The following is a 27,611-nucleotide window of genomic DNA, read 5'->3' as shown; positions in this document are numbered from 1 at the left end:
TTCAGTATGCCTACAATTTTGAATACATCCCCAACAGGGTCACCAGCAAAGCACCCCCACACCATCACATCTCCTCCTCCATGCTTCACGGTAGGAACCAGGCATGTAGAGTCCATCCGTTCACCTTTTCTGTGTCGCACAAAGACACGGTGGTTGGAACCAAAGATCTCAAATTTGGACTCATCAGACCAAAGCACAGATTTCCACTGGTCTAATGTCCATTCCTTGTGTTCTTTAGCCCAAACGAGTCTCTTCTGCTTGTTGCCTGTCCTTAGCAGTGGTTTCCTAGCAGATATTCTACCATGAAGACCTGATTCACACAGTCTCCTCTTAACAGTTGTTCTAGAGATGTGTCTGCTGCTAGAACTCTGTGTGGCATTAACCTGGTCTCTAATCTGAGCTGCTGTTAACCTGCGATTTCTGAGGCTGGTGACTCGGATGAACTTATCCTCCGCAGCAGAGGTAACTCTTGGTCTTCCTTTCCTGGGGCGGTCCGCATGTGAGCCAGTTTCTTTGTAGCGCTTGATGGTTTTTGTGACTGCACTTGGGGACACTTTCAAAGTTTTCCCAATTTTTCGGACTGACTGACCTTCATTTCTTAAAGTAATGATGGCCACTCGTTTTTCATTACTTAGCTGCTTTTTTCTTGCTATAATACAAATTCTAACAGTCTATTCAGTAGGACTATCAGCTGTGTATCCACCTGACTTCTCCACAACGCAACTGATGGTCCCAACCCCATTTATAAGGCAAGAAATCCCACTTATTAAACCTGACTGGGCACACCTGTGAAGTGAAAACCATTTCAGGTGACTACCTCTTGAAGCTCATCAAGAGAATGCCAAGAGTGTGCAAAGCAGTAATGAAAGCAAAAGGTGGCTACTTTGAAGAACCTAGAATATGACATATTTTCAGTTGTTTCACACTTTTTTGTTATGTATATAATCCCACATGTGTTAATTCATAGTTTTGATGCCTTCAGTGTGAATCTACAATTTTCATAGTCATGAAAATAAAGAAAACTCTTTGAATTAGAAGGTGTGTCCAAACTTTTGGTCTGTACTGTATATATATATGGGCATCGCCATGTCTGAAAACGCCCCTACTATTAAAATATTTATCCAATACGGTGAATGGAAAACGCAATCAAACCTGCAGACTCTGCATTTTTTTTCGTCACTTCACTTCCCATAAAAATCGGAATAGAAAGTGATCAAACAGTCATACATGGCCCAAAATGATAAAAAAAAAAAAGGAAATCAATGAGTACTCACACAGCTCCATCGACATAAATATTAAAAAATAAAAAAAGTTATGGGGTCAGAATATGATGATAAAAAGAAAAGAAAAGAGAAAAAAAAATTTTTTTGGTCAGTATGAAAACACAAGAGAAACTCTACAAATGTGGTATCGTTGTAATCGTACTGACCCAGAGAATGACGGGCACTGGTGAGTTTTACAGCATGGGAACGCCGTTAAAGCAAAACCCATAAAACTGTGATGGAATTTCCAGCTCCCCCCTACATGGTAGGCCACACTAAGGCCTTATGCCCATGACCGTTGTTTTGGTCCACATTTTTTGTGGCTCGGATGCAGCCCCATTCACTTCAATGGGCTGCAAAAGCTGCGGATAGTAGACCGTGCGCTGTCCGCATCCGTATGTCTGTTCCGTGGCCCCGCAATACAATAGAACATGTCCTGGTCTGTTTTGTGGACAAGAAGAGGCATTTCTATCATAGGGCGGGAGGTTCCGTTACGCTAAAGGCGGAACGCACACAGCTAGTATCCGTGTTTTGCAGATCCCCATTTTGCGGACCACAAAACACGGTAAGGTCGTGTGAATGAGGCCTCAATGGTGACATTAGAAAGTACAATGTGTCCTGCAAAAAACAAGCCCTCATACAGCAATGTGGACGGAAAAATAAAAAGGTTATGGCTCCAGGAAGGGAGTGAAAAACTAAAAATCCTCACTTCATTACATAAACCCCCAGCTACACTACAAGTCGAGCTGCCGCGCGTTATTTGCCCGCTTTTAGTTTCTATTTCTTCGGACCCGGAGAGAGCAGCAGGGGGAGGCCGCGCGTCGCAGTCTTCAGGGACGTCCGCCACATGCTGCCAGTTTCACTTTCTTTTCGTTCTCGGAGGCCATTTTCTAGGAGTCGCTTGAAGAGCAGGAAGCGCTGAGAGCCGCCCGCAGCCCCGGTGTGTACACGGACGATCGCCGCAGTGAGGGTCATGGCGGACACGGCCCCGGCCTACAATCCCACCACCACCGTCTCTGACGTCCCCGGCAAAGCCAACGGGGTCTGCGGCTCCGAGCTGGACCTGAAGCACTTAGTCCTGAAGCTCGTACAGCTGGTAAGTCTGCGGCGGGGGCTACTTACCTGCTGAGCAGAGGTGTGGAGGGCGCCGTGCCCTGCCTGTGGCGGGGGCTACTTACCTGCTGAGCAGAGGTGTGGAGGGCGCCCTGTCCTGCCTGTGGCGGGGGCTACTTACCTGCTGAGCAGAGGTGTGGAGGGCGCAGTGTCCTGCCTGTGGCGGGGGCTACTTACCTGCTGAGCAGAGGTGTGGAGGGCGCAGTGTCCTGCCTGTGGCGGGGGCTACTTACCTGCTGAGCAGAGGTGTGGAGGGCGCCGTGTCCTGCCTGTGGCGGGGGCTACTTACCTGCTGAGCAGAGGTGTGGAGGGCGCAGTGTCCTGCCTGTGGCGGGGGCTACTTACCTGCTGAGCAGAGGTGTGGAGGGCGCAGTGTCCTGCCTGTGGCGGGGGCTACTTACCTGCTGAGCAGAGGTGGGGAGGACGCCGTGTCCTGCCTGTGGCGGGGACTACTTACATGCTGAGCAGAGGTGTGGAGGGCGCCGTGTCCTGCCTGTGGCGGGGGCTACTTACCTGCTGAGCAGAGGTGTGGAGGGCGCCGTGTCCTGCCTGTGGCGGGGGCTACTTACCTGCTGAGCAGAGGTGTGGAGGGCGCAGTGTCCTGCCTGTGGCGGGGGCTACTTACCTGCTGAGCAGAGGTGGGGAGGGCGCCGTATCCTGCCTGTGGCGGGGGCTACTTACGTGCTGAGCAGAGGTGTGGAGGGCGCCGTGTCCTGCCTGTGGCGGGGGCTACTTACCTGCTGAGCAGAGGTGTGGAGGGCGCCGTGTCCTGCCTGTGGCGGGGGCTACTTACCTGCTGAGCAGAGGTGTGGAGGGCGCCGTGTCCTGCCTGTGGCGGGGGCTACTTACCTGGAGGGCGACACAAAGCCCGGGAGTTCCTGACGCGTCCTGTGTGAACAAAGCCATTGAGGGCAGTGACGTCCTCTGCGGTAGAGAGCTGTGCTCCAGGGATCCACCCGTTCCTCTTCAGTGATACTTACCGTCACCCCTTGTACTGACCCAACAGGGAGCCTGTCACCTACTTGTGGGACACAAGGACAGGGGTCATAAACTGGTGGAAAGTAGAACTGGCTTAGTTGCTCTTAGCAACCAATCAGATTCCACCTTTCATTTCCCAGTTCTACTTTACACCAGTTTGATAAATGACCCCCGTAAGTTTTAAATATATGCAAATGAGCCATCGTAAGCCCCCAGTTTGCTGCAAGGGTCCATTCGCGTGTCCGCATCCATTCCACAATTTTGCGGAACAGGTGCAGACCCATTCATTTTCAATGGGGCCGGAATGTGCTGTCCGCATCTGCATTTGCGTATCCGCACTTCCGTTCCGCAAAAAAAATAAAATAGAACATGTCCTAAAAAGGCATTTTCTACGGACGTGTGAATGGACCTTCCTCGCGCCTAACTCCTCTCCTACAGCGCTGTATCTTTCTGGTGTCATTCTTTCCTGCGCACATCACCTCCAGCCCCGGATTTCAGCTGCAGGAAGTAGTGATGCCAGAAGGATACAGGGCTGGCCGGACTATACACAGCGGAGGAGTTAGACGCGAATAAGGAGGGGGTGGGGGGGGGGCACTTTCAGCGAACGCGCTGCCCCCGGGCACATTCGATGGGGTCCGTGTGCATCCTGTAATTTTCGTGGGGCCCAATGTAAAAAAAAAAAAAAAGCCTATTCTTTTATGCAAAATAGACAAGAATAGGACACATTCTATCGTTTGCAGCCTGTCCATATGGATGACTTCCTTGGGCTATCCGTTTTTTACTTTTTTTGCTGACCCATAGAAATGAATGGGTCCGTTTGCTTTTCAACCCAAAAAAAATTGGATCGGATACAGACCAAAAATAGTCGTGTGTGTAAGGGCTAAGGCCTCCTGCACACAAATGTGTGTGCCCCGTGGCCACGCTGCGGCCCGCAAATGCGGCTTCCGCAATACAAGGGCAGCGTTCCATGGGCATCACGGACGCGGACCCATTCACTTCAATGGGTCTGGAGATCCGGAATGGTGCGGAACAGAAGCACGGAACGGAACCCTACGGATGCACTACAGAGCGCTTCCGTGGGGTTTAGTCCTGTACTTCCCTTCCGCAAACAGATAGAACATGTTCTATCTTTTTGCGGAACGGGCGGATCGCGGACCCATTAATGTGAATGGGTCCGCGATCCGCTGCGGCTGCCCCGCAGTCTGTGTTCGTGCATTGCGGCCCGCAATTTGTGTGCAGGAGGCCTAAATCTAGTTTCACACTAGCGCTTGAGAACAAGCCAGAACAGCCGGCCGGATCTCTCTTCATTCCGACATTGGCGGAAGTTTGGAAGTCCTCGTCCAGCCCTATAATGGGGACCGGCGGAGATCCATCCGTATTCCGGCAAATCCGCTGTGCGCATCTCAAGCCCTAGTGTGAAAGTAGCCTAAGGCGACCAGCACACGGGCGCAGGTTGTCTAACAGAAACTCCGCATGGATTTTTGTACCGATTATCTATGCGTTTCTGCACCAAATCCGCACCTTGTTACTTGCTTACTTTGACGCGTTTTCTCCCCTTGTGATACACAATTGACATTCTGCGCATTTCACGCGGCAGGTCAGTTTCTGCACCAAAAATATACACAGATGTATTAGCACCGATTTCTGTGTGGATTTCTCACCAATATCCATGTGTTACTTGCCGTTTTTGTTTGATTTGATGTGGATTTTCCGCAGCTCTTGCCCTTGCATGGCAAAGGGTGAAATCTTAACATGCTGCGCATTTCTTAATCCGCACGGCACGCCGATTGCGGCACGGAAAAAAAATAGAGAAGTGTACTTGGGATTTGTCAAATCTCATTCACTTTACACTGCAGTTTTTCCTGTCAAAAATACATGTGGAAAAACCGCTTATACTCCGCAACGTGTGCAGGTCCTCCTACCACAGGCGATATTCCGTATGAGGAAAAACCCGCAGCAGAGATCCATGACTGACCCTCAGATCTCTGCCGCGGATTTGCAGCTATACATGGCGCGGGCTGCAGTTTCAGCATGATAAAAAACAGCAAGTATTGACATTTTTCATCTGTTTTCCCCAAAATTCTGATTTCAATATAAATAAGGGCTCGTTCATATCTGCGTTGGGGGGGGCCTTCATCACAGATTTTGTCAGAAGTAGCAGAGTAAGGTCTCTTTCACGCGAACCATACGGATTGGCTCAGAATACATTCAGGGTGCGTTCAGTGAAAGTCGCACCATTATACAAGCAAGTTCAGTTGGTTTAGTCTGCGATTGCGTTCAGTGTTTCAGTTTTTTCCACGCGGGTGCAATCAGTTTCGATGCACCTGAAAAAAAACAAAAACGGAACATCTAACAACCATCAGTGAAAAACGCATTGTTCCCCGACTGCATCCAGATGCAATGCGTTTTTTAACTGGAGTCCCATTCACGCGTGAAGAACGCGGAATATAGAACATGCAGCGATTCTCACGCAACGAAGAAATGGTGAGTGAAATAAACGCTCATGTACAGAAACCCATTTAAAAGGAACGGGTCAGGATTCCGTGCGGGTGCTATGCGTTCCCTTCGCTCGTGTGAAAGGGGCCAAAAAAACTGCATACAGAACTTTTTTTCTCCCAGACAGAAGCCAAATGGATGCCGTTATAGTCAATGGTATTTGTTGTGCTCCGTTTTTGTTAGTTATAATGCACTGCACTGCTTAAATGGGGTCCGCGATCCGCATCCGCCGGTCCACACCGCAAAAAAAGTACTTTTTTGCAGTGCGGTGGCACGGACAGAAACACCACGGAAGCACTCCGTGGTGCTTCCGATGGGTTCCGTGCCTCCATTCTGCACCGACCTTCCGGATTGCGGACCTATTCAAGTGAATGGGTCCGCCGCATCTGTGATCCATCAACATCCAGTTTGACAAAGGTTGCGCGGCTGCTGCAGCAGTGATGTATCCACCGCGTGTGACGTCTCCCCCATGTACAACAGAAATCAGAAAAGGCTGAGGTTTAAATGTACAAATTACACGTTTTACTGATTCTTTTCCTACAAAACGATATTTCGCTCAGCTCCTTCCTTCACTATAACATAGTGTCTGCAGATTGCACTGCATTTTGTGAGGACAGGTCCTCTCTAACTTCCTAAGGCCTCTTTCACACGAGTGAGTTTTCCGCGCAGGTGCAATGCGTGATGTGAACGCATTGCACCCGCACTGAATCCGGACCCATTCATTTCTGTGGGGCTGTGTACACGGATGCGGTGCGATTTTCACGCATGGTTGCTAGGAGACGATCGGGATGGAGACCCGATCATTATTATTTTCCCTTATAACATGGTTATAAGGGAAAATAATAGCATTCTTAATACAGAATGCTTAGTACAATAGGGCTGGAGGGGTTAAAAATTTAAAAAATAAAAATTATATAACTCGCCTTAATCCACTTGCTCGCGTAGCCGGCATCTCTTCTGTCTTTTTCTTTGCTGTGCACAGTAAAAGGACCTTTGATGACGTTGCTGCGCTCATCACATGGTCCGTCACATGATCCACCACATGGTAAAAGATCATGTGATGGACCATGTGATGAGCACAGTGACGTCATCAAAGGACCTATTCCTGTGCACAGCAAAGAAGAAGACAGAAGAGAAGCCGGGCTGTGCGATCAAGTGGATTAGGCCTCATGCACACGACCGTTGTGTGCATCCGTGGCCGTTGTGCCGTCTTCCGTTTTTTTTCGCGGACCCATTGACTTTCAATGGGTCCGTGGAAAAATCGGAAAATGCACCGTTTTGCAGCCGAGGCCGTGATCCGTGTATCCTGTCCGTCAAAAAAATATGACCTGTCCTATTTTTTTTGACGGACAACGGTTCACGGACCCATTCAAGTCAATGGGTCCGTGAAAGAACACGGATGCACACAAGATGGTGATGGGGACGCTTCTAGTTAGAATACACTGCAAACTTTGTACAAGACTGCCCCCTGCTGCCTGGCAGCACCCGATCTCTTACAGGGGGATATGATAGCACAATTAACTCCTTCAGGTGCGGCACCTAAAGGGGTTAATTGTACTATCATATTCCCCTGTAAGAGATCAGGGCTGCCCGGCAGCAGGGGGCAGACCCCCCCCCCCCCTCCCCAGTTTGAATATCGTTGGTGGCACAGTGTGCGCCCACCATCCCCCCCCCCCTTCCTCCCTCTATAGTTAAAAATCGTTGGTGGCACAGTGTGCGCCCACCATCGCCCCCCCCCCTTCCTCCCTGTATAGTTAAAAATCGTTGGTGGCACAGTGTGCGCCCACCATCGGCCCCCCCCCTTCCTCCCTGTATAGTTAAAAATCGTTGGTGGCACAGTGTGCGCCCACCATCGCCCCCCCCCCTTCCTCCCTCTATAGTTAAAAATCGTTGGTGGCACAGTGTGCGCCCACCATCGCCCCCCCCTTCCTCCCTCTATAGTTAAAAATCGTTGGTGGCACAGTGTGCGCCCACCATCGGCCCCCCCTCTCTCTATAGTAGTAACAACCATTGGTGGCAGTGTGCGGCCTCCCATTCCCCCCCCACCCCCCCCCCACCACAGTAGAAGATTCATACTTACCTGCTTGCTGCTGCGATGTCTGTGACCGGCCGGGAGCTCCTCCTACTGGTAAGTGACAGTTCTTTAGCAATGCGCCGCACAGACCTTTCACTTACCAGTAGGTGGAGCTCCCGGCCGGTCACAGACATCGCAGCAGCAAGCAGGTAAGTATGAATCTTCTACAATTGTACTATTGCTAAGTAACCATGGCAACCAGGGATGCAGTAGCTTCCTGGTTGCCATGGTTACCGATCAGAGCCCCAGCGATTAAACTGGGACTCCGATCGGAACTCCGCTGCCACCAATGATGGGGGGGGGGGGGGGAATGGGAGGCCGCACACTGCCACCAATGGTTGTTACTACTATAGGGAGAGGGGGGGCCGATGGTGGGCGCACACTGTGCCACCAACGATTTTTAACTATACAGGGAGGAAGGGAGAGGGGGGGCCGATGGTGGGCGCACACTGTGCCACCAACGATTTTTAACTATACAGGGAGGAAGGGAGAGGGGGGCCGATGGTGGGCGCACACTGTGCCACCAACGATATTCAAACTGGGGAGGGGGGGGGGGGGGGGCTGCCCCCTGCTGCCTGGCAGCCCTGATCTCTTACAGGGGGATATGATAGTACAATTAACCCCTTCAGGTGCGGCACCTGAGGAGTTAATTGTGCTGATCACGGCCCCCTGTAAGAGATCGGGTGCTGCCAGGCAGCAGGGGGCAGTCATGTACACAGTTTTTCAGTGTATTCTAACCTGAAGCGTCCCCATCACCATGGGAACGCCTCTGTGTTAGAATATACTGTCGGAAATGAGTTTCACGATGTAGCTCATATCCGACAGTATATTCTAACATAGAGGAGTTCCCATGGTGATGGGGACGCTTCAAGTTATGTTCGGGTGTCCGCCTGGCCGTGCGGAGGCAAGCGGATCCGTCCAGACTTATAATGTAAGTCAATTGGGACGGATCCGTTTGAAGATGACACACTGTGGCTCAATTTTCAAACTGATCCGTCCCCTATTGACTTTCAATGTAAAGTCTGGACGGATCCGTCTGAGGCTATTTTCAAATGTTTTAACAATATAATGCAGACGGATCCGCTCTGAACGGAGCCACCGTCTGCATTATGAACACAAGTGTGAAAGTAAAGGGACTCCTGACTTTACATTGAAAGTCAATGAGGACGGATCCGTTTGCAATTGCACCATATTGTGTCAACGTCAAACGGATCCGTCCCCATTGACTTGCATTGTAATTCAGGACGGATCCGTTTGGCTCCGCACGGCCAGGCGGACGCCAAAACGACTTTTTTTTCATGTCCGTGGATCCTCCAAAAATCAAGGAAGACCCACGGACGAAAAAACGGTCACGGATCACGGACCCACGGACCCCGTTTTTGCGGGCCGTGAAAAAAAACTGTTGTGTGCATGAGGCCTTAAGGTGAGTTAAAATTATTTTTTTTTTTTTATCCCTCCAGCCCTATTGTACTTTGCATTCTGCATTAAGAATGCTATTATTTTCCCTTATAACCATGGTATATTGTCTGGATACCAAACATGCCTATTTTTCTCACGCGCGTGCAAAACGCATTACAATGTTTTGCACCCGCGTGGAAAAAACGCGAACATGGAACGTAATCGCAGTGAAAACTGACTTGTTTTAGTGTCAAAATCGCACCATTTTCCCCGAATGCATCCGGCCCCAATCCGCAATGCCCGTGTGAAAGAGGCCTAACGGTCATGTTAAAATTGGAAAAACCCTGCCAAAAATGTCACTTTTTTTTTTAACTGCAGGGGACACTATTGCATTTTTAACCCTTAGTGATATAATTAATTTTAGCTTTAAGGACCAATAATATTTTCCTTTGTGTTCTAGCGGTCATCATTTTTTAATTTATTCTGCTAAACTTTTATTATTTTGTAGGATTAGTTGTAGGTTTTTAGGAACCATTTTGGTGTATTTATAGTGTATTAAATAACAATGTATTTTATTTTTAGGGGAAAAAAATCCATTTTTTTTTTAAACATTCTTTTGTGGAATTTATTTATGGAGTTCACTGTGTGGTAAAAATAACATGATTTTATTATGTGGGTCAGTACAGTGATAATAATATTTAATAACCATATTTCTATATATTTTTTTACTATTTTTCCTTTCCGCCTGTCAGCTCTGCGACTGCTCCCTTTCCTTCTCCAGACTGAAGGGGAGAAGGGTGGCTGCTTTGGCTGCTCATATCTCTGGTTTTGTACCAGCTAGAGATATGGTATCTTTGTATTGTTTGAAAGCTGACATTTCAAGCTATCAGACAATACCAGAATGATAGCAATATCTTCAGTACAGGGGAAGATATCACTGTTAAAAATCGGGATGCAGAGAATACAGCTGAAAGTCAAAGTGAAAGCAGGTTTTACCTGTGATTATTCCTGACTCGAATGAGGCCGTTTCTGTTCTGTTTTTGCAGATTCCGTTTGCGGTCCGTATGCAGATCCATTCATTTCAATGGTTCCGCAAAAAAAAAAAAATCGGAATGTACTCAGTAGGGGTGGGCGATATGTCCTAAAATCTATATTGCGATATAATTTGAAGCATGTGCGATATATATTGCAATATATTATTTTCTTCTGTATGTATACAAAAAATACAAATTAATAAACTTTGTAAGAAATTTTTAGAGGGCGCAGTTTTTGGCTATCTTCGTATTCCAAAACGTGCTTCACTTTGAGGTGATGAAACAAGTTGGTTGTATTCCCTCTCTTTGCTATTATTGTCGCCCTGCATAGTTTGCAGTATTTATTTTTCTGTTCCACATCCGACCGCTTAAACCCAAACCAGGTCCATATGACGACGTCGCACCGGTCTTCTTTATGAGCACCTCCTCCTCTTCGTCCCCACATGTAAGCTCCTCCATGGAGTTGACCAAAACAGGCACAGCTTGATGACATCTAGGGCGCCTGCAGGAAACGATTATTTTAGCAATCTCTAAAGACTAAAACTATTACTAACCTATTGCTAATTGCTTTCTAAAAACTATATTTTTATGTGCCTATGGTATAGCAAATCATCAGCCCCATGCCATTTGCCATCAGTCATCGTCAGCCCCATGCCATTTGCCAATTGCCATTATCAGACATGTCCCCCAGAGCCAGTGCCATCAGCCCCATGGCATTTGCCATCATCTATCAGACTGTCTGATGATGGCAAATGCCATGGGGCGCTGATCTGATGGCGCTGGCTCACTGGGGGGACACATGTCTGATGATGGCAAATGCCATGGGGCGCTGAGCTGATGGCACTGGCTCACTGGGGGACACATGTCTGAATAAGACATGTGTCCCCCAGTGAGCCAGTGCCATCAGATCAGCGCCCCATGGCATTTGCCATCATCAGACATGTGTGTCCCAGTATTTGCCATCATCAGACTCCATGTGTCCCCCCTGCTATATATTCAGATAGAGCAGCCGGCCTCAGTGCCATCAGATCACCCCCATGTGGCATTTGCCATCATCAGACTCCATGTGTCCTCCCTGCTATATATTCAGACAGAGCAGCCAGCCTCAGTGCCATCAGAAGATGATCAGGTACTGGCCATCCTTTGCAAAAAGATCCTTTCCTTATCCAACCCCGATCCTCCAGCAAGAGTCCCCGTCCCCCGCACAAGAGTTGCTGTTATTATACTTACCTTTCCTTCAGGGTGCGCGGCAGCGGCCGGCTAATGGAGTCCGCAGATGTGGCGTCGTCTTTAAGCACTGGGCGGGACCTTACTGACATCACATACAGCGTCAGCAAAGCAGGCGGACTCTGTGTGCACGCCGGCCCTGGCCAGTACAGTGCGGTGCGGAGTCTGGAGGCCAAGGAGTGGTGAGCCAGAAGCTTTTGCGCAATCATTCACTACCGCTCCATGGTCATATCGCGGGGCGGCGATATAGGCGATACACACAAGATCCATATCGTAGCACATATCATATCACCAATATCGCCCACCCCTAGTACTCTGTATGCATTCCGTTTCCGTATTTCCGTTCCGGTGAAAGATAGAACTTGTCCTATTATTGCCCGCAAATAACAATCCGTGGCTCGATTCAAGTCAATGGTTCCGCAAAAAAACTGAATGCATATGTATGTCTTCTGTATCCATTCCGTTTTTGCGGAACCATCTATAGAAAATGTTATGCCCAGCCCAATTTTTTTATGTACTTACTGTTTTCAAACATTATTCTATGCTTCTGTTTCTGATCCGCAAAAAACGGATCACAAACGGAAACCAAACGGAATGTCAGCAAAACGGAAACACCAATGAAACAGAAAAAAAAACTGAAAAACTGATCCGTTTAAAATGGACCGCAAGACCATACGGTCGTGTGCAAGAAGCCTAATGCTGTCATTTTGGTCTTGTATGAAAGCCTGGGATGTCATCTTTAAAACAAGACCCGTCCTATGCTTCTCGCTGCTACCATTCAAGAGTTATAAGCTGCCCCCAACCACTTCTGCCCGAGCCCAGCTCTGGCAGAACAGTTAGGTGGTTAACCCCTTAAGGACCCATGACGTACATGTACCTCATTTCTTTGCGGGACTTAAAGACCCGTATCGTACATGTACTTCATGGGGATCGGGCGGGTGCAGGAGCTGCGCCTGTCCGATCCGCAGCAGGGGTCCGGCAGTCACTGACAGCCAGACAGATCCCTGCTGCATGCACCGGCATCTGTGAAATCACTGATGCCAGTGCATTAACCCTTTATGTACCGCGGTCAGCGCTGACCACAGCACGTGCAATGTCGGGCGGGGATCGGAGCTGCTGTGACGGGGACCTGATGGCATGGAAGGCAGCCCAATCAATGTCTTCCTTAGGCATCAGGGCTGCCTTCCGGTGGAGAGCCTGTGAGATCCAGCCCACTGGATCTCACAGGCAGGAAGCTGTATGAGTAATGCATTTGTGTACAATACGTGACGAGAAAACAATCTCAGAATGGCTTGGATAAGTAAAAGCGTTTTAAAGTTATCACCCCATAAAGGGACACATGTCAGATTTGCTAAAAATGGCCTGGTTCTTAAGTGAAAAATGGCAGGGTCCTGAAGGTGTTTTCTGAGTTCTTTTTATTGATGACCTATCCTCCTGGATTAGGGCTGCAGTAAATGAATATTTTAGTAATCCGGTATTCTATCAATTTTTACGATTCATCGAGTAATCTAATAAGAAAAACCTTCTTAAAATAATGTATTACTTTATAAAAAACAATATTTTTTTCTTACAGTTGTATAGCAAATAATTGCACACACATAAGGCTTCTTTCACAGCAGCAATATACAGTCTCATAAAAACACAGTTTTATAGATGCTCACCTGTCTATTGTCATGCAAGGTGCTCAAAGGCTGGCCCTGCTCTTTGATGCTATGTTTCCTGCTGCAGAAAACAGTCGCTCTGATGGCGTGGAAGTTGCTGGAAAACACAGAAAGGACTCTGCCAGCTTTGCTATTACTGGATAGCAGCGTGTTTGATTTGTTTTCCACCATGACAGCGGATTCTCTTTCTTGGATACGGGATGTTATCCAAAGTACATCACGACCTCCTTCTACACAGATTGACCTAACTGCTGCTCCTTATCCTCTTCATCAGTGGAGCTGGACTCTGATGATCCCAGTATGTTCTGGAGGAATGATGTGCCTGTGGCATGATCCTTGGCATGCTTTGCTGCAGCAGGTTTATCTCCTTGTCCTCTTCTAGAAGAAGCTCCACCATGTTCACAGGGCCATGTCATTTCCTTTTTGGCAACAAGTGACATGGTCTGTACTGTGCTTTGGACCTTGAATGATTCATCAGCAGACAAGAATTTAAGTTTCTTAAATCTGGAATCCAGAGGACAGGCAATTAGGGCAGTGTTTGAAGAGTCTGGTTGTAACGTAGACAGTTCTTGCCATCTTGTTGTGATCTGTTCTACCACATGAGCCTGGTATGACATTAATGGTGCAGCCTCAAAGGCTAAAACCTGTATGGACTTCTTTAGGTTCTGCACTAGCTGTGGAAGTGCAGAGAGGGTAACGTACTTCTGGCCACTCAGAAACACCGTAGCTCCTTCAAATGGCTCAAGGGCCTGGCTTAGCTCCTCAGTCAGGCTCCACTGTTCAGGCTTTAGATTAAAGGGACACTGACAGGGCCAATAAGCATATTGAGGGAGCAGCAGGGAGATGTGCGAGATCCTATTCACCCTGATAGATCTCTATCAGGGTGAATAGCACAAGGGATGAAAAGATCCAGGTTCTAGTCCTAAGGGAAGAAATGGTTATTAAAGGGACTCTGTCACCACTTTCTAACCCCCACTTTTAAAACTATAGTTCTGTCCATGGAGCCCCTGTGATTACAATGGTGTTGTTATATGCGAAATCTGCTGGCTCGTTTTGATAAAAAAAACCTTTTATCTAACCTGTCAATCATGAGGATAAGGTGCCCAGGGCGTTTCTCCTGGTCTGAACATGCCGCCCGCCGCCACCGCCGTTGGTGCCCAGCTCCTCCTCTGCCTTGAATTAGCGCCGCCTGAATGTGAAGAAATACGCCTCCGGCTCTCCCTCAGTCCCCCCTCCTTTTCTAAAATTTCGCGCGTGCACACAGGCCTGTGCCTGATGCGCCCGTGCGGACTTTTCGATTCAGCCTCATTGAGCGAAGTGCGCATGCGCACTTCGCTCAACCTCCCGATAACGCGAACACTGCCGCACGCGTGGGATCTTAGAAAAGAAGGAGGGGGGACTGAGGGAGAGCCGGAGGCGTATTTCTTCACATTCAGGCGGCGCTAATTCAAGGCAGAGGAGGAGCTGGGCACCAACGGCGGTGGCGGCGGGCGGCATGTTCAGACCAGGAGAAACGCCCTGGGCACCTTATCCTCATGATTGACAGGTTAGATAAAAGTTTTTTTTATCAAAACGAGCCAGCAGATTTCGCATATAACACCATTGTAATCACAGGGGCTCCATGGACAGAACTATAGTTTTAAAAGTGGGGGTTAGAAAGTGGTTTAAATAAAAAGTTAAACAAAAAAAACACCAAAATACTAAAAGTTTAAATGGCCCCCTTCCCAGTTTTACATATAAAATTTACAAACAATAAAGAATTAACATATTACATATCGCCACGTCCCAAAAAGTGTGAGCTATTAAAATATAAAAAAATATTTCCGCTCGGTGAAGGCCGTAACAGAAAAAAAACAAAAAATCGCAAAACCACGCAATTCGCCATTTTTAAGTCACCTTGTCCCCCAGAAGATGTCCCTGGATGTGAGAGGTATGTGGTGCTGTTTTCTCCTATATGTAGTGCTGGCTCACTACTGTGACCTGCGTCTCATCTTCTCAAAGTCCTTTTTTTTAAATTATATGCATTTTAAATTTGGCGACTAAAAAATGTAATTTGGCTCCTAACTTTTTTAGTTTAGGAGCCAATGGCTCCTGGTCATTTTTTTTTTTGTCTGGAGCACTGTATATGGCAGTGCAGGTGTTATAATGGGTATTACAATCATATAAGTATCCCCCCTGTCCACATTATACATACGGTAAACTTAAGTTTTATAACCTGCTCCAACGGTCTTCAATCTGCCCAAGGGGCGGCGTTTCACCTCTCTTGCACCCAGCCAGCCTCCCCCAACTGCCGCTTTGAAGCGCCGCCCAGCTCATGAATATTCAGTTTGCTGGGCGGCTTCTGCTGTCCCCGCTCTGAAGCGCCGCGCTTAACAGTGCCCGGCGCATGCGCCGGATCTTGTGAAGTCCGGTACAGTAAGCACCGCCCAGCTCATCAATATTCACTTCGCTGGGCGGCGCTTACTGTCCCCGACTTCACAAGATTCGGCGCATGCGCAGGGCACTGTTCAGCGCAGCGCAAGCCCGCAATCAGACCCCCATGCCACCATTATCACACGCTCCCTTGCTGCAGTGCAATCACAGCCAGATCTGGACCCATGCCATCCATTGCCATGTCCCACAGTGCCATCAGATCAGCAGCCCCTCCATGCCATGTGCCCCCATGATGGCACTGCCATCAGCCCCTCCATGCCATCCAGATTGCCATGATGTCCCCTTCCCCTGTGCCTCCATGCCATCCACCATGTCCCCCACTCCCCCAGATCAGCCCCTCCATGCCAAATCACAGGTGCCCCCATTAACCCCTCCCCCCCCCTAACAATAACTTTATACATGCCAAATCATAGACTGGTGCCCCAATTCACCCGTCTTCCACCTCCCCCATTGCCAATTCCCATGTGCCCCCGTTTCTCCCTTGGCCCGCCGCTGGTGCTGCTGACTTAACTTTAATGGCAGTGCGGCTTGGAGTCTGCAGGAGACGCGTCTTCATCCCAGGATGCACTGGGACATGACATCACACACATCGTCAGCCAGCGCGCTGACGATGTAAGTTTACAAGGCCATGCAGCGCGGTGCCGAGTAGGGACTCGGGAGGCCACGGAGCGGTGAGTGAGAAGCTTAATTTCACTCCCGCTCGGTGGTCATGTGATTCAAACAATTCCTTGATGCAGGGAAACTGCATTGAGGATTTTTCTGTCTCGATTTCATTGATTTAATTGATGAATCGTTTCAGCCCTACTCTAGATAGGTCATCAGTATCTGATTGATCTGGGTTTGACACCCGGGACCCCCCACTGATAAGCTGGTTGAGAAGGCAGCAGCCTTCTCACAGCTTTTCCTAGGCCAGTAATGACACGTTCATGGATCACGATGCCTAGGAGCAGCTCAGCCGCATAGAAGTGAATGGGGCTGAGTGCAATATTAAGCACAGCCGCTATACTATGTACTGCGCTGTACTTGGTAAGCTGCAAGAAGGCAGCGGCGCTCACATACTCATGACCTATCATGAGGATAGGTTATTAGTAGTAAAGTCTCGGAAAACCCTTTTAAAGGTCTCTCTTTAAAAGCATTTGAACGTTCAGTAAGTAATATGCTCCTCTTCCCCGGTTGGGCACATAGACGCAACTAAAAGTCCCTTTATACGGGAAAATGATCATGCTGATAATCAGCCTGTGTGAATGTGCCGCCAATAACAAGATGAACGAGCAAATGCTCGTTCTTTAGGTGAAAGCATTCTTAAGTAGGCCCTATGATGTTTGCTGCCGGTTTTGATCCACTGACCTGGTCTATGTCTTGTATGGCTAGGACAGAACTGGATTTCTGGTACACTATTAAAAACGTTGTCCAAATGGCAGTAACGTGAGAGACAATGTGACTTATGAATGGGACAACCACACTGTTCTCTGGTCATATCAGGAGCACTTCAGATGGTGCTTTCAGACTCTAGGTCCTTGAAAGCGGTCAATGTCTGGTCGGCAGGATGTACTGCTGGATGTGACTGAAACGCCCTCATCCCAAAGTATCCCTGCTGTATAGTACACTCTGGTTGTGGCATACAGTTTTCTCCTGCTACATGTTTGGGATCCAGCTTGTAAAGGAACAAGAGATCCACCTCAGATGTCCCTCGTCCATGACAGAACATGAGAATATAACCGGACCAGTCTGATTATGCTCATTGCCCTACTTCTAGATTAGATAGAAGACCCCGTCGGCTTGCCTGTGTGCAGTGTACCCTTGTCTTTGAAGTTTCTTGTCCCTATGACCTGTGGAGTGACTCTTCTGTTACAATCTTACATGCGGTAGTTTCCGTACTGCTATGTTGTTTCCTGGAAGAGCTGCTTTGTTCTGAGAAGACAGCTGATCTTTAGCGTGGAGAATCAGAAATGAGGCAACTTCCTAATCTACCAAGACGCAGCGTCTATTGATGTTTTTGTTTCTTCTACAGCCTGAGGCGCCCTTTATTGTCTGTACTATTATAGAAGAATGCAGAATATCATTTTCAGATATGCTGCGTTCAAACACGTGTCCTCTAAAACAAATAAGTGAAAAATATCTCAATGTGACATAGCTGTCTTTTGCAATTTGTAGAATTTGTATGTACCCAGCCAAGCCCTCCTCACTGCCGCTGACTGGGTACATACTACTGGGGCAACTATAGGAGTCATTATTAGAGGAAGGTAGAGCTGTCTTGGTGTCATGACCCACATCTCACCTCCTAAGCCCCCTTCTCTGTATTTATATTAGAGACGATTGGAGGAGGACAGAACGTGACAACTATTGATGGCCACCACAGAAGGACAGCTTCTGGGGAGGTCTTCTCTGCTGCATATTTGATTCTGTGGTATGGTATTCTGTGGTATTACTGACCCTGCCAACTTGTATTGGCCCCATCTACTTGTGTTGCCCCACCTTCTGTCAGGTTGGACCCATTAACAACATTGGAGCCACTTTTAGATTTTTTCCAGGTCCACTTTAAGTTCCCAGTCTGCCCTTGTGTATACAAGATGTGTGAGGTTTCCTACGCTATCCTGTCTGTACAGAGGTAGATTGGCTTTATCCTGATCATTACACCCCTTTGCTAAGCCCCACCTTTTAGTTCGTCTCCAGCCAAAGATGGAACAGATCAGCAGGAGGTTAACCCCTGTGTTCTTTCTGGGATTTCTACAAGACTGTTTGTTTGCATCAGGACAAGGACTCGTGCACATGGCCATTGCCTGGCCATGCCCGTATTGTGGACCACAAACAGTGGGTCCGCAATATACTGGCACCGGCCGTGTGCACCCAGCATCACGGATCCGGACCTCTTCACTTGAATGGTTTGGCAATCCGGAAGGTCCTGTGCCGAATGGAGGCACGGAAGCACTGCGGAGTACGGACTGCTTCGGTGGGTCTTCTCTCCATGCCTCCGCATCACAAAAAAAGTAGTGCATACTTTTTTGCCGTGTAGACGGATCACGGACCCATTCAACTTGAATAGGTCTGGATCCGTCTGTGGAATCTGCACGGATGTTGCCCGTGCATTGGGGAGCGCAAATCATTGTGTGTGGCCAGGTTCATCAGACATCTCAAGCTTTATCCTGGTAGCATTTAAAGGGGTTGTCCAGGCACACTCACTGCCATGACTTCTGCACTTTAATTGACAGTGCTAGGTGTGATCATTTTTACACTGTGTGGCCCTGTCAATCAAAGAGGACCTTTCACCAGGATACATGTATTGAAATAGTTATATTGCTTTACAGTGCGGCCCACAGTGATGTCTTTCCGCGTTTATTTTTCAAAAGACCCCCCCCCCCCCCTTTCATCCGAGGTGGTCCGTGTTTAGTTTGGCTCCTCATATGCTAATGAGGCGATTCGGTACAACTAGGCGGGGACTTGAATTTGTCCTGGGCGCGGTTATCTTCTCCCTGGCTGCGAGCGCATCCAATCAGAGTGCCCCGCTCTTAGCCAGGGGGAAGGAGCTCAAGTTCTCGCAAGATTTGCGAGAACTTGAGCTTTACACATCCTGAGCCGTGCGCCATCTTGGAGTCCCCGGCGGAGAGCATCGCAGCGGCGGCAGCAGCAGCATCTGCCTGGGACTCCAAGATGGCGCACGGCTCGGGATGTGTAAAGCTAAAGATCTCGCTAGAACTTGAGCTTCTTCCTCCTGGCTAAGAGCGGGGCACTCTGATTGGATGCGCTCGCAGCCAGGGAGAAGATAACTGCGCCCAGGACAAATTCAAGTCCCCGCCTAGTTGAACCAAATCGCCTCATTAACATATGAGGAGCCAAAACAAACGGGGACCACAGCGGACAAAAGGGGGGGGGTCTTTTGAAAAAAAAAAAAAATGAAATACATCACTGGGGGACATGCTGTAAGGTAAGATAACTATTTAAATACATGTATCCTGGTGAAATGTCCTCTTTCAAGTGCAGAGGTTGCGGCAGTGCCTCTAGGAGTAATGACAACGCCCCCGTTGCTCCTAGAGGCTCATTTGCATATATTAAAACATATTTTTTCTCAGCAATGTGGGCACATATGATCATGGGACAAATACAGACGCCTTCAGCTGGCAGGTGCACATGTAACAGGTCAGCCAGTTTCATGGGTACAAATCAGCTGATAGATGCCCTTTGATGTTATTTTTTTGTGGGGTTGGGGGGCAGCATTGGCGTTTTATGTATTTTTTCCAAAACTCTGCATGCTCCGTTCACTATAGCAAAAAGTCAGAAAAAAAAATGTATGTTACAAATTGAAAAAATGCCACTAAAACCTCTTGTAAACCTATAAGCCCTTTTTATCTTCCAAGCTTTAAAATGGTCTGTGACATGTGTGCGACAGAGGCTTTACAGGGAGGTTGGGATGGAAGGACTAGGCGGCGGGGTGATTTCACCGTGAAAGAATGCCAGAAACTTGCTGACCTCACGAGGCTATCGCCGGGAGTTCCCCGTGTAGAAATGGAGGAAATGTTTGACTGTGCGGGGGAACTCTGACAGACCTCCATCACTGCATCTGGCCGGTTTAAAATGAGAGGGTTTTTACAAAAACAAAAAAAAAAAATGCTACTCTAGGAAGTAATACAGGGAGATTACTGACATGGGGACAGGCAGCAATCTGCGGGTCTAATGGTCCTGTGACGTTAATCATTTACCATTCTGTCCCATACAGCTTTCTGTTGTCATTGCCCTGAAAGGCGCTCTTGTTCTGTAGGTGGAATACAGTGCACCTTGCACCAGTCTTCTAGGTCACCTACCTAGCAGGCACCCCAGTGAGCAATTGGCATTTGATCTTTGATAGATAGCGTTTTTTTTAATTTTCCAGTGCTGGTATTACTCTTTATTGTGAGTACTCGTTTAACCCCTTAACACATTCTTCAGAAAATATATGGGTATAGGGGTTAATGTAACTTAAGAATTCAGGTTTATATTTGTGGAGAGTATAAATGTTAGGGCTAATGCAGACAGCCGTTCTCTGACCATTCCACGTATCGTTGCCCACAAACAGCGTGTCCGCAACATATTGGCCCTGGATGCGGACGCCTTCATTCGAATGGGTGCGCAATCTGAAAGGAGTGGTGCAGAACGGAAGCACTACAGAGTGCTTCTGTGGGTTTCTCTCCGTGCCTCTGCACCACCCAAAAAAATATAAAATGCAGATGGATCACGGACCCATTCAAGTTGAATGGGCCTGGATCCATCTGCGGCAGCCGCACGGATGGTGCCCATGCATTGGAGACCTCAAATAGTGGTCCCCAATGGTCCGGAAACATCCGTCTGCATGAGCCCTTATCACCCTCTGGCAGTGAAAGTGTTGAGAGGGGCACATACTGGACCAGTACTAATTATGACAAGGTGGCATCTCATGAGTGACAGATGCCACTGTATGGCATCCAGTCAGCGGCATCCATTTAATGTGTAAGTTAAATGGAGCCCAGAGGACGACGTGCCAGTCATCAGTTAGATGACCATACAAAACAAGAGGACCCCAGTGACTCCTATAGTGGTTCAACAAAATCTGCCTATAGTTTCTAGCTTTTTATTGTTGGAATAGAGAAAGTATAGTGCAGTGTGTGATGAGTGCAGATGACATTTTTACGAGCACTAACATGACCCTTTTTGAATGCCAGGACCCTTCATCATTGGACATGCCCCCTTTTCATGATGTACCATGCCCCCTCCATGAACATTTGCGCATCGGTGCTGAGTCTGATGATGCAAGATCCTGGCGCCACATATAGAAGTTTATGGTGGACGTGTAGTTTAAGGACTTTCTTTTACATATGGTGACCGAGCAGGCAATTTTCAGGAACAAACTGTTCATTCCCTATAACTGCCTGCTCGTCATGCAGCAATCGCCTCTGTTTTATGGAGTCTAGCGATTGCTTGTCCCATACAGATTCATTGTTTCTGGGCAGTAGATCCCTGTGTAGACAGCAGAATCTGCCACCTGGACATACTGGTCGGCGATGCTTTCACCCGATAAAACAGCAGCACCTTTACATGGGTCAGTTATCGGGAACAAACGTTCCTAGGAATACTCCTTCCCGATAATTTCCAGTAGTTGTAAGATGTGGATTGAGGTGGGGGTGAGATCTGTATAAGAGTGTGCGGGTGAAGAGGTGGGATTTGGAGAGTAGGGTGGAAAGCATTGAATCTGTTAATATGGGAAGGAGCACTGAGAAATTGTGTAGAGGCCATAGGTTATAAAGGGGTAGGGGAATTTATACCAAAATTTCCATAAACAGTATTGTTTGATTCATTCATTTATAAATGATTTATATTTTCACCTAGTTTTGTTAGTGAAGGCCCTGACGTTTCCTCCTGGTTTTGTCGCTGCTTGGTATATTACTCTGCGTTTGGTTCTGACGATATGCGCTGGTTTTGACTGTCTGACTTCCCCTTTTGTCTGCACACTTAGGCAGGTCAGGAACTAGGGATGAGCGAATCGACTTCAGATGAAAACATTCGAAGTCGATTCGCATAAAACTTTGTTTTAATACTGTATAGAATGTATTGGCTCCGATGGGCCAAAGTTATTGCTTTGCGAAGTCTCGTCTTGTAAACTCTGGTTTGATTCCAAGGCACCACTGATGTTTCATCCGAAGTCGATTCGCTCATCCCTATCGGGAACCATCGCCCAGTTGGGGGGAGCGGGGCACCATTTCGGGATGATCTTCCAAAGTAAGTAGGGACAGTGGTGTGGGTGGAGGTCCGGTCTGCACGGCTACCTATCTGTTTGGCACCTTTCCTGTCAGTTATGTACTGAATCCGGCACTTCTGCTATTTTTCGTTCTACTTCTACTATAACGAAGCAGAACAACATAAATAATGGCACCCACGTGAACGTGCCCTTAGTGAACCACAAACCACTACAGTCCATGTTGTGAAACTTTAATGAGTTTTACTAAAATTCACTGGAACCTCGTCATCCAGGACAGTCTGTCACTCGGGCTGTCTCATAAGCCTGATTAGAAGCAACTGGGAGGGCACTTTGTTAGCCTTGGTTTCTGTTTAGCGGGCGCCAGTGTGCTGCACAACGAAGCTGCAGCGGTATACCGCAAATGGCCTAGTTTCTCTATAAATACAGGTGTGGCACTCCGCTGCCTAATGTATAAGTTTTGCGCTGTGATGTTCTTCCATATGACAAGACAATAAAGCTATTTACGGACAGTTTTATATGAAAATGTGTTGGAGTTAAAGTTCATCTTGTGCCAACCATCTTACGTAGGAGATGGCAATCCTAAAAATCTATACTTGCCGGTTTCCTACTGCTCCGTTCAGACTCCATGGCTCCCTGGGTCGTCTTCACTAAAGCTCTGGTCCTGCTCTCGCTTAGATGGGGTCACGTCTGCCACTGCAGCCAATGACTGGCCTCAGCAAGCGGCAGTGATATGTCGCTTGGGGACATGTCACCGCTGAGGCCAGTCATTGGCTGCAATAGTGCACGTGACCCTGTCTGCAGAAGTTTTAGGGGTCTGGAAGTCAGAAAAGACAAAGCCAGAATGGAGTGGTTGTGAGTAGATGCATATAAATCTCAGGTACCACTGGGTAGTGGTATGTGGGATTTAAAAAAATTCTGGACAACCCCTTTAAAAAGGACCTGTCATCTCTCTTGACATGAATGGGTTGCTTGCAGTATCATAGATTGTAAGGCTGAAAAAAGACATCTGTCCATCCAGTTCGGCCTGTTAGGGTCCATTCACACGTCCGTAGAATGAGTCTGCATCCGTTCCGCAAATTGCAGAACGGTTGCGGACCTATTCATTCTCTATGGGGCAGGAATGGATGCGGACAGCACACAGTGTGCTATCCGCATTTTCAGATCACGCCCCCGATCTTCTGGTCCGCGGCTCCGGAAAAAAATAGAACATGTCCTATTCTTGTCCACAATTGCGGACAAGAATAGGCAGTTCTATGGGGGTGCCGGCCGGGTGTACTGCGGATCCGCAATATGCTATGGACATGTAAATGGACCCTTATCCTGCAAGTTGATCCAGAGGAAGGCAAAAAACTGTGAGGTACAAGCCAATTTTCCCCACTTTAGGGGAATAAAAAATTCCTTCCCGACTCCAATCAGGCAATCAGACTAACTCCCTGCATCAACGACCCCTCTCTAGTAACTATAGCCTGTAATAATATTACACTCCAGAAATACATCCAGGCCCCTCTTCAACTCTTTTAGGGTACTTTCACACTTACGTTGTTTGATTCCGGCAGGCAGTTCCGTTGCCTGAACTGCCTGCCTGATCTGGCAAACTGCATGCAAATGCATGTCATTTTTTCTGACTGATCAGGATCCTGATCAGTCAGAAAAATGCATTGCAATACCGGATCCGTTTTTCCGGTGTCATCAGGCAAAACGGATCTGGTATTTATTTTTGTCTCATTTTTAAAGGTGTACGCATGCCGGTATTTTGAATGCTGGATCCGGCACTAATACATTCCTATGAAAAAAAATGCCAGATCAGGCAAGTCTTCGTTTTTTTCCGCTGGAGATAAAACCGTAGCATGCTACGGTTTTCTCTTTTGCCTGATCAGTCAAAATGACTGAACTGAAGACATCCTGATGCATCCTGAACAGATTACTCTCCATTCAGAATGCATGGGGATATGCCTGATCAGTTATTTTCCTGGTATAGAGCCCCTAGTGGTATAGACACGCTAGTGTGAAAGTACCCTTAGGCCTCTTTCACACTTGCGTTGTCCGGATCCGTCGTGTACTCCATTTGCCGAAATTACACGCCGGATCCGGAAAAACGCAAGTGAATCCGTCTTCAAAATGCGTTCAGTGTTACTATGGCAGCCAGGACGCTATTAAAGTCCTGGTTGGCATAGTAGTGTAGCGGGGGAGCGGTATACTTACCGTCCGTGCGGCTCCCGTGGCGCTCCAGAATGACGTCAGAGCGCCCCATGCGCATGGATGACGTGCCATGCGATCACGTGATTCATGCGCTTGGGGCGCCCTGACGTCTCTCTGGAGCGCCCCGGGAGCCACACGGACGGTAAGTATGCTGCTCCCCCCGCTCCCCACTACACTTTACCATGGCTGCCAGGACTTTAGCGTCCTGGCAGCCATGGTAACCATTCATAAAAAGCTAAACGTCAGATCCGGCAATGCGCCGAAACGACGTTTAGCTTAAGGCCGGATCCGGATTAATGCCTTTCAATGGGCATTAATTCCGGATCCGCCCTTGCGGCAAGTGTTCAGGATTTTTGGCCGGAGCAAAAAGCGCAGCATGCTGCCGTATTTTCTCCGGCCCAAAAACGTTCCGGTCCTGAACTGAAGACATCCTGATGCATCCTGAACGGATTTCTCTCCATTCAGAATGCATGTGGATAATCCTGATCAGGATTCTTCCGGCATAGAGCCCCGACGATGGAACTCTATCCCGGAAAAGAACAACACAAGTGTGAAAGAGCCCTTAGTGAACTCTCAATCACCACCTCCTCAGGCCGAGAGTTCCATAGTCTCACTGCTCCTACCGTAAAGAATCCTCTTCTATGTTTGTGTACAAGCCTTCTTTCCTCCAGACGCAGAGAATGTCCCCTCGTCATAGTCCTGGCTTTACAGTCAACAGTAAGGCCACCACCACACTGTCACCTTTCTGCAGGCTTCCAAAACTGCATCGGAAAACCTGACAGCGTGACCCTAAATGTCCAACTGGGTGTTACCAGATGTGTATGCGTCCCTGCACTGTCTGTCACTATCCAGTTAATGCTGTCAGCATCAGCGTGAACACAAACCTAACTGGTTACACTCAGTTGGACCTTTATTGCAAACTACCGGCAGTACATTCATAACCTTCTAGTTGGAATAATAGAGGATTGGCAGAAAATAGTCATAAGAACAGATGTTGCTTCCAATAATGATTACCGGTACATTGGGAATGCAAGCAGTTACTAGACTAAACTTGTCAGTAGAGATGATGGGTCCTCTTTTTAAAGGGGTTTCCAGGACGAAATTAGATTAGGTGTTTTTGCCCCAGAACCAGGCAGTGTAGTGCTCATGCCCGGTTACGGCAGTATCGCTCCCGTTCATCCCGAATAATTGACCCAATCTTCAGTGTAGTGTGAAAACATAGCGGTAAAATCCTAAAGGTAACCTGTATTATGCTATAAAGCTTAGGTAGGCAAAGTATCAGGTGAACCTTCCGGTCAACGCTGGAGTTATGTCTATTTATAAGTTTTGGGGTTTTTTGCTTTTGTGTTTTTTTTTTTTTTTGTAACTTAAAATTTAGCAAAATATCCTTTTAAGTCATAACCTGAGAAGTGTGCCATGACTGCAATGTTTCCATTTGACCTTAAGGGGATTGGATGTGTTGCCGTTGTGGAGGATTTTAAGGTTTTCCCTTGTATTGTACGGTCTTGAGTAGAGGAAGGAAATGCTGTGCACTTGGTGATTCAGCAGCCGCGTCTTGAGAGGGGAAGCTGAGGAGCCACTCCTTTCTTTGCAATCCTTGCCCGGTGAAGTCTGTAATTTACAGCAGCGTCTCCCATGTCTGTTGCTGGTTAACATCTTCGGAAAACCTCTGTGGAAGTTCTTGCACGCTTGTATATTATGTACTGCGCATCCAGATAACCAGCGTGTTCCGAGCTGGGCCGCAGTAATTAAAGGGTGCTGTTCTCTGCGTCCGCACCCTCTCTGTTTGTTTGTATGCGAAGGGCGAAATGCCTTCCTGTTCCAGGCTTTTTTTTTTTTTTTTTGCACTAACACATTTTCACTGATGTACTCTCTCTTAAAGGGGTATTCCCACAAATAGTACTGTACTTATCCCGTATTCACAGGACGAGGAGATGAGGCCTTATTCACACATCAGTGATTCATGGACATGTGCTGTATGTGTTCTCCACGGACTGCTCACATACCTATTCTTTTAAAAGGGGTTATCTAATTTCAAGAAAACCCCCCCACATGTGCCGGGCTCGTCACCAGTAATATACTTACCCCGCTCCCCGCGCCACTCCTGGTCTCGGCATTGCGGGTGACGCTAGAGAGGCTCGTCCCCGCCTACCATTGGCTGCTCCCCCGAACACTGGATGTTTTCATCCGTTTGCAGGGAGAAGCAGTAGCGGCGATGCAGGAACCAGGAGCGGCACGGGGTAAGTATATTACTGGTGAGGGGCCCGGCACATGTGTGTGTGTGTGGGGGGGGGGTTCTTGAAATTGGATAGATCCTTTTAATGTGTGTATTTACTGTAGGGAGCATTACTCACTTGACCAGTGTACAGAGGCAGGGACACCAAAACGTTCAACAAAAGTCCTCTTTATTTAGGCTTTTTCATCAAAAGTACAGCCAGTACATCCAGATCGCAGCCGGGTCAAACAGTGTTACTCCACTCTGTGTGCCTTTCCTCCAGACTGAGACACCTAAGATCCAGCAGCAGGATTAAATAGGATCCCTGGACATGAGTATGCCTCAAGTCCCGGACTGGAACCTGGGGAACAGGCACCCACCCAACACATTGCCTGTTCCCAGTAAAAGCCTGCCCTGAACTAGCTGAACCAGCTACACTATCTATTTTCTGTGTCCACCAGCTAACTTAGTGGACTCCTGGACTAAGGCTTTTACTCCACCAAGGCCGGGCACCTTGGTGGCACATTCCTGGTAAGCAAGCCGCTTTAGAATGCTTCCTGCAACATTCTGGGTGACACATCTCCCCTCATAGATGACTCCTGTCACCGCCTCACATTACATAGCCGTGTTTTAGCATGGAAGCATGCTCTAATTTGCCCGTGTTTATGTATGCATCACGCTCATTATAGTCTATAGGTCTATGAAAAGCATGAACGCCATCAGCGTTTCATCTGTTTTTCACGGATTATTTAAAGGAGATGCTCTATAAATTAATTTTCAGCTGTGCCGTGTCAGTGGAACCCGAATAGAGAGCAAAA

At 47.9% G+C, this 27,611-nt stretch overlaps 1 protein-coding gene across 1 annotated transcript in view; it reads left to right on the top strand.

Annotated features, from left to right (window-relative positions):
* Positions 1-2,121: 2,121 nt before the first annotated feature.
* CMTM6 (CKLF like MARVEL transmembrane domain containing 6) overlaps positions 2,122-27,611 on the top strand; it is a 41,790-nt gene continuing 16,300 nt past the window's right edge. The window contains exon 1 of the mRNA XM_044293987.1: positions 2,122-2,358. Coding sequence (XP_044149922.1) covers positions 2,236-2,358 — 123 coding nt within the window. The 5' untranslated portion in view covers positions 2,122-2,235. The remainder of the gene's footprint in view (positions 2,359-27,611) is intronic.

The sequence above is a fragment of the Bufo gargarizans genome, chromosome 5 (genome assembly GCF_014858855.1).
Source record: "Bufo gargarizans isolate SCDJY-AF-19 chromosome 5, ASM1485885v1, whole genome shotgun sequence".
NCBI classification, from domain to species: domain Eukaryota; kingdom Metazoa; phylum Chordata; class Amphibia; order Anura; family Bufonidae; genus Bufo; species Bufo gargarizans.
This window is presented reverse-complemented; position numbering and strand designations above follow the sequence as displayed.